The sequence below is a fragment of the Marmota marmota genome, unplaced genomic scaffold (assembly GCF_001458135.2).
Source record: "Marmota marmota marmota unplaced genomic scaffold, marMar, whole genome shotgun sequence".
Taxonomy (NCBI): domain Eukaryota; kingdom Metazoa; phylum Chordata; class Mammalia; order Rodentia; family Sciuridae; genus Marmota; species Marmota marmota.
The window spans coordinates 8,998,964-9,013,574 of NW_026000196.1; the positions used below are offsets into that span (position 1 = coordinate 8,998,964).

The window sequence follows — 14,611 nt, forward strand, 5'->3', positions numbered from 1 at the left end:
AAAATTAATTTGGGGCTGTGTGTCGAATATGTACATAAAAAAATTGATTTCATGTTTAGACTTGGGTCCTAAGATAGCTCATTATATATATACAGATATTTCAAAAATCAGAAAAAATTCAAAACATGAAACACTTCTGGTCCCAAGTATTTCAGACAAGGGATTCTCTACCTGTATATAAAAAACCAATTAATTATACTTTTGAAAGGGAGAATATATGATATGTGAATCAACGAAGATGCTCTAGAAAAATCTAAGGCATTCAATTCACATGAAAACTAACTGATGAACATATATCATTCCCAAGTAATCAGGAAGGAAAATAAATACATAAAATATTTTCTAAGAGCATGTATTTTTCTTTATATGTTAAAATTAACAAAATCAACCATGCATAAGAATTATATGAATGACTCATGTTGGAAAAAAATAACTACTGTAAACAGCAATGGTTAAAAATAATTAAATACATAATGAACAGCAGTTTTAAAATATACATCATCAATGACTCCTTGGTGGTCAAAAAACAAAATTCCCTCACCTTTGTCTTCCTTTGGAACTAAGCTTCAACATTCTATAGTTATCCCACATGATTCCCCAACAGAAATTCAGCTGGACAAGAGTTTCTACTGTTTACCCTACCACCACTCAACTAACACCACCCTTATTGCCCATCTCCCTTTTGTCCTAAACAAATTAAGGAGATGTTTCAACCAACTAATTGGTCCTGATTCAAGGCCTGACTCTAATCCTATCACAAACTTTTCTCACCCTCTCCAGAACATAGCAACCCAACATCCTCTGGCCTCTCACAACTCTGTCAGTAGCTCTAGATGGCTCCTCCCTAATAAGCACCTTTCCAGTCCCCCAATGAAGTCAATGCACTTCCACTCCTTGTCCAGCCTCAATCTGTTAATTTATCCATTTCATCCTATAATTCACTCTCTCCAAGAAGAATGTTGTGTCAGCTTTCACCCAGTCTTAAGGTAAACAACACTCTTGCCAATGACAGGGTGCCACCTAGCTGCAACACAAGGTAACTCACAATGGGAATGGGAAAAATCTCCATTTACAGAAATGCACAGCAATAAAAGAAAGAAGCCACAGTACAGTACCATTTGCAGGGCAATTTGTTTCATAGGTACATCTTATCACCCTGACTAGATTACCTCACAAGTCTTACAGGTATTATTTGTTCTCAGCTCAGTTTCCATCATGTACTAGTCAATTTAGTATTTACTAAATCAAACTCAATTCCTGATGCATAAAAAATTATTTGGTAATCTCTATCACAAGAATATGAGTTTATTACAAATAATGAACAACATAGATAAGTACAAAATGAAAAGAAATCACATTTACTCACATATAATGGAGCTTGTTGTGGATTAAGTTTCATGACCCAGGACACTGAAACAGAAATTGAAGAAATAAATGAGAATCAAATTGGAAATGGTCACCAAAAATATAAAAATCACCCACAGCTCTAAGAGTATAATCCTATGTCTGAGGTTACTGTGTGTGTGTGTGCGCGCGTGTGTGTGTGTGTGTGTGTGTGTGTTCGGCTTTCCTTAGAGATTTGGGAAAAAGGAGGCTCAAGGATTACAGAATTCCTGTATTCCAGCCACTTTTCAAGTGGGGAGAATGATTTTCTAATTGAAGAAGAAAGACAAAGGCTTCATTGTCACAGAAAACCATTGATCAGATATTTAAAGCATTTACCAAAGCAAAACCATTAAATGTTCATTTGTGCTTCTGTATAACCCATCAAACTCACAAAATGCTGCTCTACCCAAGATATCCCCCTAGTCCCACTAAGGAGTTTGGAGAAAGGGAAAGGAAGTAGCAAAAGACCACTAGAGCTCTTTTGCTCACTGCCATCTTCTCAGAGAAGATGCACCTTGCCTTTAACAGCTAAAAACTCACCTTCCTCAAAATTAATAGCTGAATTCCTTAATTATTTGTCATTAAATGAATGCTCACAAAAATCTTATGAAGAACTTTACAGAAGATTCCCAATATTGTATAACACATTTCTGAATATTAAGAATAGCATGTAGGATTTCAGAATGATAAACATCCTGAATGTGACTATAAGCTGATCTTCAGGGCACACTTTCCTTCCAGTAAGCCTAAAGAAATCTACACTAAAAACCAACTTTAAGAAATGTAATAGTAACAAACTCATTTAGTGGAAAATTTTAAGTATATTTTAGATTCAAATAACAAACACTGATGAAAAAATGGCAGGCTTGAGTAATTGCTCAATGTATTAAATATCCATTTAATTTAAAATTAACTCACTGTGCTCTCTGGCCTTTAATCAGATTTCCCGGTCCTGTTCAGACTTGCTGAGATATGGGATTTAAAGAACCTATAAATTTATAAACTAATGTGTCTTGAATAACTTAAGAAGTGTTCCTGCCATCGCAGGCAGAAGAAACTGATATGAAAATTAACACATTGGTAACCCACAAGAATTAGAGAAATCTATGGGTACAAACTAATGACTTTTCAGCCCTTTTATGCGTCATAATTTGCCAAGGAAACTTAGAATACTGTGTAAGGACCACAACATCAACTATCTGAGGGGCTCCCACTGCATACAGATGTGAACTGAGAGATGAGAGAGCTCAGAGGGCTCTAATGAAGAGCTGATGCCATCTGAACTGCTTGAACTGTGTTTATCCAAATGTATTTCAAAGCCATAACCCATAACAAGTTGCTCTGATAAGAGGATTAAAGAGGGATGACAAAGTGTCTGTCCTCTCCCACTGGTCAAAGAGCCAGGTCATTGTGTTGTTGGCAACACAGGCTACTGAAAAGAATATATCTGTCAAAAGTAATAAAAGTAATGACCAGAAGGCTCCAGGAACAGATTGGTTTTTAGACTTCTTCAATGATGACACATGAGGGGAAAGAGAGAACTAAACTTCATTGGGTTTTACATATGATATTGTATTCATTCTCCATAAAAAAAAGATCACTTTTCTCATTTCACTGGTGGGGGAGTCTTTTCAAAAATTAAACATATTTAACACAAAGAGCAAAAAGTAAACGGGAGAGCCTAAATTCAAACACTGTGTGATACCAATACATTTTTTTCTCCACATTGCCAGTACTGATCAAGCCTTCCCAAAAAGAAAGCTTAAGAAATGTACTCTGTCCATGCAATGGTTTTAAGACAGAATGTTAGGAAAAAACCCTACTATTTCTTCCTTACCTAGAAAGCAATGAATGACTTAAAGCAAATTCACAAGTCCAATAGGACTGTTTTCATGTTACAACCAATACATGAGAAATACTGACAATAAAGATTGCCTAGCATTTGAAAGACTAAGAAGAAATATCAAAATTAAAAGACTACACGACATGGTGTTAAGTACGATCAAAAAATCTACCACTCAACAGTAAAACCAGCTAGAGTTTTGAGCAGTCATAAATGTAAGGAGTGTGAAATAAACAGAAGCATAATAATTGTTTTTATTCTTAAAAAAAAATAAGTTGTAGATAGACACAATATATTTATTTACTTTTATGTGGTGCTGAAGATTGAACCCAGTTCCTCACATGTGGAAGGCAAGCACTCTACCACTGAGCTATCGCCCCAGCCTCTGTTTTTATTGTTTCCACATTTTTCACTTTAAAATGTTGAAAACAAAATTTCACAGTTCAGTGTCATATAAAAGTGACAAAATCACTTTATGTCAAAATAATACTCTCCCAATTTTAATGCAACTGTCTCAATTATATAAATTGATGTTGTCCCCTAACACACATAAATCTCTAAAGGTACTTTAGAGAAGCAAAGGTTGTGGGTACAAGTGTTCCTGAATTTTGATATAAACTATGGTCAGTCTTTTCTTCATAGAGTACAGTGAGGACACCATCATCAGAATGAACCAAAGATGGGCATACAATGCTTAAAAGATAAACAATAGCACAAGTTTTAGAATTTTTGAAATTCATGCTGTTCACAAAGGAGTTTGCAGAAACTCAATCACCATACAGGACTACACAGAAACTCAGGCATGAAGTGATATGGCAGTATGACCTGATTCAGAGAGAAAGGGAGACAGAAAGCACCTCCACCAACCAATGTGCCTAAGCAAATGAATGCAAAATCTTAAAAGTTACAAAGGAAGCTACACCTAAATTAAATTTGGTGTCTATGGCAGTAGTCAGCCATCACTGTAAAAGGCGGGGTGAACAAATATTTTAGGCTTTGCAGGTTGTCTCTGTTACAACATATTTTTTTTTTAAAAATGAATATAGCTGCATTCTGATAAAACTACTTACAAAAAGAGGCAACATGCTGGAGTCAGCCAGCCGGTGACAGTATGCCAACCCTTAGTTAAAAACTAACAAAATACCTCTTAAGCTCAAGAAGGATTACATCCATATTCAACAGCTTTGTTATGTCTCAATGATGCTGTCAGCTAAAAAACACTCCTCAATACAGGAAAATTATAGGGTGCTGCACAACATTCTCTAGACAAGAATCAGATTAATCCAGATTCATGGTGTGACTTTGAGCAAGTCACTTGACTTGTCTAAAATTCAGCCTCCTTATTTACAGAAACAGCCTAATTATTCCTGCCTACACTACAATGTTGGTGGAAGAATCAAAAACACAATCCAAGTCCAGCACTTAAAGCACACTGCCAAGCACAGAGAAGCCACCACTTCTTTCTCTTGCAGTTTCTGAATGTCAACAGAGATAAACCATGAAAGACATCTAAAAACCATAAATGGCTAAATGAAACCCTTCAGGTACCCAGAGATATCTTTCTGACACAACCACAAAAAAAGAATGTGGGGTAACAAATACTGAATTCTTAAGTGTATGTATCTCTGGGCAGTGCAGGGAAATTTCATTCCTAAATTATCAGTTTCTTAACTGTAACTATTCAAACAACAAACAGATATTACTTTTGCAAAACAGTAAGAAACATACACAGAGCATCTGTTTTAAGTTCCCTGTCATTCAACATACCACAACTAATATGGATATGATTAAAAAGACAGTTTCCTAGAAGTGAAAAACTGAAATCAAATAGACTACAGAATCCTTTAACAGGTGCTTCACCTATAATGAAATGTCTCTTAAAAGCTGGGCAGGGGGGCCAATATCATATCAGGTAATTAAACTATTAACTTTCTAGTGCCTGTTTAGCTGAGTGATATCTCATTTCTTAAGGACCAGCTGTCCCAGTCTGATAAACTTATCAACTCAATTGACAAGGTTTTTATCATTCACAATAGGGAAGCTTCCAAATACATACATACACATACACACACACACACACACACACACACACACACTCTCTCTCTCTCTCACATACACACACAAAGAGAGGTGTGTGCAAATCACCCCTCACATCTGCCCCAGTCCCAACAGGAAGGGTATAGCTGTTTGAGTCTCACCCAAGTGTACACAGAAGATTTTTACCTTCCAAGTATTTCCATGGCAGAATATGTTTCAAACAAATCTCCCTGGCCAGGGACCTTGCTAAGACTGGGTTACACAGTCAATGACACTGTATGCTCTAGATTCTTGTAACAAGAGTCAATTTTCAGTTCTTGAGGAAAATAACAGGATCCAAAGAGTCTTTCCTTCAATTCTAAGGAATAGGTGCTGGAGGCTATAAGCCTATTATATACTGGTTGAGGAAGTTAGGGAGGCTGGGAGTAGGAGAGAGGCATTCTGAACAAAGAAGAAAGAAACAGAGTAAATAGACTTTTCCTGTTGAAGATGCCAGGTTTTTCATAAAAAATATAAATACCACATGTACCAAATATATTTCCTGAATGAGATACTGAAGAAGTCTGACAGCACTCATGAATGCTCTTCTTCTGCTGTAGCTACGCTAATTAATAATTGTGCAGTTAGCCTTAAACAGTGATTCTTGAACCTTAGCGTACTTGAGTATCAGTTGAAGGCCTTGTTAAGCAATGCAGATTCTTGCCCCGACCACCATAGAGACCAAATCAGACTAGATCTGATGATGTTTCTACTCTGGCCTACACTTTGGGAAACAATGATATTGAGGCCCACAACATGTGTCTTATTTTCATTTGGCAGATAGCGTTGCTCTGCCCAACTATCACATGACACAAGACTTACTACCACCAAAAAAAAAAAAAAAGCAAAGACCTCATCACAAATGGGGGAGCCATAGCAGATAGAGAGAACAGAAAGGAAATAGGGTTCAATAGGATAATAATACTCCACAGGAAAACAAATGAACATAGCAAATTAAAACAAAAATCAAAACAGCAAACAAAAACACTAACTCCCACATTAACTCATCTAATTTATTCTTTAATCAATGCTAGACTATACAATAGGCAAAATGATAATGAATTTAGGGCAAACACACATACACACAAAGTAAATATTATGAAATTTTAAAAAGTTAAAATTCTTTCAATATAAAAATGATTTTTAAAAATTAAATTTAAAAGAATCAAAACTCAAGACTTTTTTAGAGTTTACTTTGAAATTCACATGGAAGAATATAGCATAAGAATAGCAGCTATTATGAATACAAACAACAATAAGTGTTGGCGAGGATGTGGGGAAAAAGGTACACTCATACATTGCTGGTGGGACTGCAAACTGGTGCAGCCAGTATGGAAAGCAGAATAGAGATTCCTTGGAAAATTGAGAATGAAAACCCATTTGACCCAGTTATCCCTCTCCTCTGTCTATACCCAAAGGACTTAAAAACAGCCTACTACAGGGACACAGCCATATCAATGTTTATAGCACCACAATTCACAATAGCTAAACTGTGGAATCAACCTAGATGTCCTTCAGTAGATAAATGGATAAAAAAAATGTGGATTTATACACAATGGAATATTACTCAGCAATAAAAGAGAATACAATCGTGGCATTTGCAAGTACATGGATGGAGTTGGAGGAGATAATGCTAAGTGAAGTTGGCTAATCCCAAAAAAACAAATGCTGAATGTTTTCTCTGATATAAGGAGGCTGATTCATAGTGGGGTAGGGAAGGGGAGCACAGGAGGAATAGATGAACTCTAGATAGGGCAGAGGGGTGTAAGGGAAAGGGAAAAGGGCATGGGGCTAGAAATGATGGTGGAATGTGATGGTAATCATTACCATAAGTACATGTATGAAGACATGAATTGGTGTGAATATACTTTGTATACAACGGGAGATATGAAAAATTGTGCTCTATAAGTGTAATAAGAATTGTAATACATTCTGCTGTCATATATAAATTTTTTAAAAATTAATTTAAAAAGCCCAAAAAATATAGCATAGTGTTTGCAGTGGGTACTGCCTCCTTTTCTTATGCTTATAAAACTCAATGTCTGGAACACAAAGACTCAATAATGGTTGATAATTTTTTCATTTTTCTGAGCCCCTAGAAACTAGTTATGCAGTTTCAGAGAGAAATCATATATGGCTCCTGCTGATTTAATACAGGACTTATATATGTAAACAGATTTAAATTAAGAGTATAATTAGAACAATAATAAAAGATCAGTAAGGTGGGAGCCCAGGTAGAAATTACTGGAGGAGGCAACTGTGAAGGAGTTTCACCAGGTAGAATTAGGAGGAGCATAGAGTCAAAGGAACAGCAAGCACAACACATGATAGCACAATGAGTTCTTTTTTTTTTTTTTTTTAGAGAGAGAGAATTATTTTTTTAATATTTATTTTTTAGTTCTCGGCGGACACAACACCTTTGTTTGTATGTGGTGCTGAGGATCGAACCCAGGCCGCATGCATGCCAGGCGAGCGCGCTACCGCTTGAGCCACATCCCCAGCCCGCACAATGAGTTCTTCACAACAATACAGACTAGTGAAAAGTGCAAGCAGAAGATGACAGGGATGGAGCCAAGAGAGGCACTTAGGTCAATTTATATACCTCAAAGCTGCATGGCCTTAGAAACCAAGAAAGAGAGAGGGAAGAAAATAAAACTATTACCATGACATGGCTCTACAATAAAGAAATCATAGCCATTCAAGAGAAATGGCATCAAAAAATTTCTGCCCCTCTCCCACCACCATCACCACCCTTTTTAAGCTCAGTTAAAATTTCTGTTATTTACAATTGCATGTTGAAAGATTCACTAAAAGTAGCATTGGATGTTTATAATCACATAACCTACACTCAAGCCCAGACACAGCCCAGAATCTGTTGTTGGTCACAACCAATCCAGAACCCTACCATGGCTCCCCTGAGGTACAGCAAGCCAACAGCTGGCTTCCAGATGAATCTGCATTAGAGTCTTCGTCCCAGTCCCTAACCAAATCCCATCAGCCACAAAACTTATAATCAAGAGGGGTCTGTCTCAGCATCAGTCCTGATCATCTTGCTTCCCCAGGGAAGAATCACTGCCAGCTTACTTGCCTCTGCTTGTAGACTGGGTGCCAGAGCCTTATCACCCTGAGAAAATCTCTCCATGCTCCCTAGGCACCTCTGACTCAACCTTCCCCAAATGTTATTTTTGTTTTCTATAGCACCCTCTCTGCCTACACTGAAGTAAGCAATCTTTTAAAAGTGTTCTTCTGAGGTACCAATCCTTTTCTTTAGGGATTTCTATGGCATGGTACTAAAATTATAACCTGCCATGATTCAAGAAGGGAAAAAAGTATAAAACTAAAATGTAATTGGCTTGGGGGGACATATCTGATCCATCTTTAGTTTTCTTAGAACTTCCAACAGCTGGAACATTGCATAAGCTTAAATACTGCAACCACAGACACACATGGCCAGCACAGCAACTAATAAGCACACTACATTGCCTCTATTAAAAAGACTAAATAAATTTATTTTACACCAACCACCAATAAGCCACTTTGATGAAGATATTAAAAGAAGAAAAAAACTGCAAAGTCCTCATCTAGATTGGAAACAACCTTTTATTGTTTAAGAATTTTTTAAACAAGCCCTGAAAGAAGAATGTAAAGATTAAAATGAGACTATCAATATAATTCAGAGATGGAGACAAACAGACTTGGATTTGAATTATAACTCTGGTACTGGTACTTACTGACTATTGTTATCTTGGACAAGTGGCTTAATTGCCAAGCTTTACTTTCCTTATCTCCTAAATGGGGATAAATAAGAATAAAAGATATGTGTAAATGTCTAACACAATTGTAGGCAATAAAATCATAAAATTAAGTTCCTATTCCTAATAATTAGTGTGAATCACTGAAAACCATTTCAACACTAACTTCACACCACAATCAACTCCCACATCTTTTAGACCCTCTTAATCACCTGTGCTGATCTTGAATTCTAAACAAAAGGTATTGCTGAGGGAAAAAGAGACCCCAACATATCTGGTGTTCTATTAAACACGATTTTTATCATTGCTGAGCTCTCAGACGCCACCCACACTTTTCTTGCTTCCCTCTGGTACGCCTGAACTATGTTCAAGCCCCCTCCCCTCCCCCCCCCACTCAATTATCTCTGTGGTCTTCTTTGCACTCCTTTTCCTTCAGACTCTGTACACACCATCTGTGAGCATCATGCTCTCAGTCCAGTCCTACCTTTGCACATGTGAAGGCCTCCTACCCTTGGTGATTCTGATTATAGGATTACTGCTAATATTTTAACCCACACAATCAGCAGTGACATACCGTCTGGTTTTTTCTCTTTGCACCAATACCATTCATGCCACAATATCTGGCACCGTGCTGGACCCTCCCCCCCACACACAAAAAATACTAAAGAAAAACATGTTTGGTATGAACATCAGAGACAGAAATTAATTAGATTTCTGTGCCATAGTTTATGGAAAGGGATCAATACATATAGCTATAAAAACCAACCTACCAAAACCAAAATATCTAAGGTTAATCTAGTCCCAAAAGGTTCATCTAGTAGCTCATTAAAGACAGTATGGATCCTGCCAAGTGTTAAGGAATCCGGCCTTAAGCAATTTGTTTAATCTGCCAGAGAGGTAACAGGGAGCAGATTCAGAGGACAACCTCAAAGCGAAGAGGAGGGCAAAGGGTTATTTAATACTATACTTGGGTTCTCACATGATGGTTGCTACCTCTGGGAAGAGGAACATGCACATGTTATTTCAATTCTCCTTTGGTGCTAACACAGGCCTGTGGTTTCCTGAAAAAAATGGTTTCTAGTGTTTTGCAAAGATCTATATGGAGAAGAAAACTCCCAGTGGCATTCCACAGGTGAGAATTTTGCCGCCAGCTGTATCCTGTTATCCAAAGGAAACAGGAACTACAAGCTGCCTGGAGGTCCAGACAAGGAAGAGCAAGACCATAAATTCAATAAGTGCTGACACTCTTATCCCTATGGCAATAAGAATAAACTTTAAATTTAGAAAAATTCATACACAGCTGGGCTGTATGTAAATTAACTTCTGCAGGGGTTAAAATAGATATCCGGTAAAAAGACTGCCAAATTCAAGCCTTTACACTTCCTCCATCCTCTCTCATCGAAAAAGCAAGAAGCCCAATGGGCTAAACCAATTATAAACCACCTGGAAAGACTAAATATAGGCAAGTGGGCACACATACAAATGCAACAGACATTACTGAGCTGGATGACCTTACCTGGACAAATCCCAGGGCCTGCTGTGGCTATTCTATTAGAAGTGATTTCACAGGGACACATAGCCCACCTTCTTGAACACATTATATGACAAAAGAAATATCAAATGAATTCCACAAGTAGCTATCAGAAGAGCTCAGAAACAAAATGCTGCAAGTGGTCAAGGTAGGCCTTTAAATCATGAAAATGGTTCTCAGGTCTTAAGGATAAATACTGCCTTCAATGTTATACAATAATAAGTTTTTTGAGAACACAATGTTGAAAAACAAGAGGAATGGCATTTTGAGAAGGGAACATCTCAAAGTTGCAAAGTTTTAATAAAAACTTCAAATAAAAGAAAATTATAAATGTCCTAATTAGGTGAAGATGCTACACAGAAAAAGAAAAGTCCCCTGTTAGAGACTTTTAATGAACTAGGATCAGCCATGTAAATGCACAGGAAAATCAACATCCCCACTTCGAAAAATCAAGATGCCATGTCAGTATAGAACTTGTGACAACATTAATATTTTTGATAGAAAATTTGACTACTTAAATACAAAAAAAGTATGAGTATTCTGAAATAACTGAAATGGGATTTTTCCTTAATATTTGCTGCATTTTGTTTGAATTTTTTTTTTTTTTTTTGTATTTGTAGATGGACAGCATGCCTTTTGTTTGTTTGTTCCTTTTTTTTTTTTTTGAGGGGGAATATCAAAAACTGAACCCTGGAGCACTTAACTACTGAGTCACATCTCCAGCCCTTTTTTATATTTTATTTATAGACAGGGTTTCGCTGAGTTGCCTATGGCCTCAATAAGATTCTGGGACAGACTTTGAACTTGAAATCCTCCTACCTCAGCCTCCTGAGTTGCTGGGATAACAGGCACAAACCACTGTGCCTGGCCCTTGTTTTGTTTATTTGTATGTGGTGCTAAGGATCAAACTTAGTGCCTCACTTAGTGCAAGCACTCTGCCACTGAGCTACAGTCTCAGCCCCACAGAAGTGTTCCCAACCCCTAACTACATGGTAGAAAGGTATTCCTCACAAATCTCTCCTCCAAGTAACATGTAGGGGAGTACTAAATGAAACTGAATCTGCATTCATAACAATCCACAGTAGAAGTATAAATACCTATGCATTTTTTGTTTGTTTTGGTACTAAGGGACTGAACCCAGGGGTACTTTGCCACTGAACCACATCCACAGCCCTTTATATTTTTTATTTGGAGACAGGGTCTTATTAACTTTCTTAGGGCCTCACTAAGTTTGAGTTAAGTGCTAACACAGGCCTGTGGTTTCCTGCAAAAATGGTTTCTAGTGTTTTGCAAAGATCTATATAGAGAAGAAAACGTCAATCCTCCCACTTTAGCCTCCTGGTTCATAGGTATGTGCCAACCATGGCCAGCGCCAATGTATTTTTAACACGGTAATTTAAAGAACTGAGGTTAATTCTGTTAGGATATTAATAAAGACAATTCACTTTCAATGCGTTCATAAAACAAACATGACTGTTTGACAATGCTAAGATAAAGAAGTGGAAGATTAGTTTATCTCTGAGTTCAAAGTCATTTTCTAGGCTAAAAAAGCAAAACATGCTTTGCAAATTCTCATAAATTCATTAATTCACAGAAAATTATTTAAGAATGATTTAAGACATGATTTTCATCAAATTATTAAAAAGTTATCAGGTTTAACTCAGATAATATTACAGTGCTGGATTTAGTAATAACAGATTTAAGAGAAATTTCAGTAGTTATTTCTGAATTTCAAATTTTCTGAACTCCTCTTAAAAGAAACTTCTAATGGGGGCTGGGGTCTTGGCTCAGTGGTAGAGTGCTCATCTAGCATGCATGAGGCACTGAGTTCGATCCTCAGCACCACATAAAAATAAAATAAAGATATTGTGTCCACCTAAAACTAAAAAATAAATATTAAAAAAAGAAACTCTTAATGGACTAGACATGTTAATGATTTACTATACAGTGCATGAACAGAAAATTAATCTCCCCACTGAACTAAAATTAATTAAAAGTTGTCATAAAAATGCAAATCTAGTCCTTTAAAATATTTTAGCATTTCTAGCTGTGTGTGGAGACAAATGTGCCTTGTATAGTAGAAATACAAAATCATAAATTGTTATTTCTAATAAGTGTGGAAATAGGACATATTAGTATGCACATGAAACTTCAAATATTTAATATATGTGGTAAATACACAAAAATATCACGAGAGAAACAGCCAGGCATCTACTGTACAATACCCTTTCATTTAAAAAAAATACAAACTGAGAAACTATTGTTGTTCCATAAAAATCAATGCTATAATAGTGTTAATTATTGATCCCAAGTGATAACAATTTGATCATAATGAGCACACAAGGAGCACAACTGGCTACTTCACCTAAAAACCTTTCCAATCAAAAAGTAAATTAATTAGGAAAAAAAAGAGCATAGATTTTAGAATGTACTGTCCTAAATATAAAACCAATGTTTTTGTAGGTTTCTCTAACTGGGTCCAGAAATGAGAGAGTGAAAAGTAGATGTATTATGTATGTGTTCAAAGAACCCAGGCCATAGGCAAAGCAGCTCAGTCTAGAAGGGGTAAGAAAGATATAAAGAATGCAAATCAGCATACTACAGTGATGTAGCCACATCCATGTTTATAACAGATCAATTAACTCCAAATAGTTAAACTATGGAACCAAACTGGGTGTTCTCCAACAGATGAACAGATAAAGAAAATGTGGTATATATTATATACACAATGAAATATCACTCTGCCTTAAAGAAAAATGAAATTACAGCATTTACCGGTAAATGGATGAAGCTGGAGAATATCATGCTAAGAGAAATAAGCCAATCCCAAAAAAAAAAAAAACCCAAAAGCCAAATGTTCTAATATGCAGATGCTAATTCACAATTGGGGTGGGTAGGGCTAGGGAAGAAAAGAGGTACTTTGGATTGGATAGAGGGGAGTGAAGGAAGGTGAGGGAGTAGGAAGGATAGTAGAATGAATTAGACATTATTACCCTATGTACATATATGTCTACACAACCAGTGTGATTCTATATCATGTAAAACCAGAAGAATGAGAAATTAGACTCCATTTATGTATGATGTGTCAAAGTGCATTCCACTTTCATATACAACTAATTAGAACAAATTTTAAAAAAGAAAAAAACACAAAAAAGGGAAATAATTCAACAACTAATTGAGTGCATACTGTAGAAAGGGAGTTTAGATAGAACTAACTATATATAGTTCAAATAAGCTCTGCAGATAGTGCTGTGAGGCCTTGGCTTTCTGATTCTCCACATAAATAGGCCTCACAAATGGCTCCCCACTACAGCAAACAGTTGGTTCTGTACTAGATAAGACATGGTCAGATGCAAACAAAATTCAGATAGATCTAAAAGACCAAAGAACTTAAGCTGCTCCAAAAACCTGGACACATCCAAAACAGAATCAACAAAACATCCCATGCCAAGTAAAGAACTGATAGACTACTTTGGTCATAGTAAGAGGGCACTGCACGGGAGAGGAAGAAGCTGAAGCATAACCCTGTGCTAACTGAAGGCTCTCTTCCTCTGTATTTTTTTTTTAAGTAACTTTATTTTATTTATTTGTTTGTTTGTTTATTTTTAATGTGGTGCTGAGGATCAAACCCAGAGCCTCACATGTGCTAGACAAGCGCTCTATCACTGAGCCACAATCCCAGCCCCTCTCTTCCTCTGTATTAAACAGGTTTAATAATCACTTGCCTTAGAGAGCCTGCTGTAGGTCAAATGAGATGCCATTTGTGCAGCAGTTTAGTATAGTGGTGACCCAGAACAGGTGTTCTGTAGACTGTCTTTTACTGACACCAAGCAAACCTGACACAGGATAACCAACAAGAAAAAGGTGGTCATGGTAAACAAATTAAATCCTTACTTCTTATTGGTTGTCACAGCAGAATTTCTTAAGAAATACAGCCTACTCAACACTAGTTTGAGAGCTTAAGGTTAGAACCTCGGTAAAATCAATTCTGTCTTTAGGCAATTTAAGATGAAAAAAAATGTT

General features: G+C 36.6%; 1 protein-coding gene across 10 annotated transcripts in view; it reads right to left on the minus strand.

Annotated features, from left to right (window-relative positions):
• The window catches only part of Akap13 (A-kinase anchoring protein 13), a 320,766-nt gene that overhangs the window by 240,356 nt on the left and 65,799 nt on the right, over positions 1-14,611 (minus strand). For all 10 annotated transcript variants that reach the window (XM_048790293.1, XM_048790302.1, XM_048790300.1 and 7 more), the window contains one exon: positions 1,367-1,410. In XM_048790293.1, coding sequence (XP_048646250.1) covers positions 1,367-1,399 — 33 coding nt within the window. In that variant the 5' untranslated portion in view covers positions 1,400-1,410. The remainder of the gene's footprint in view (positions 1-1,366; positions 1,411-14,611) is intronic.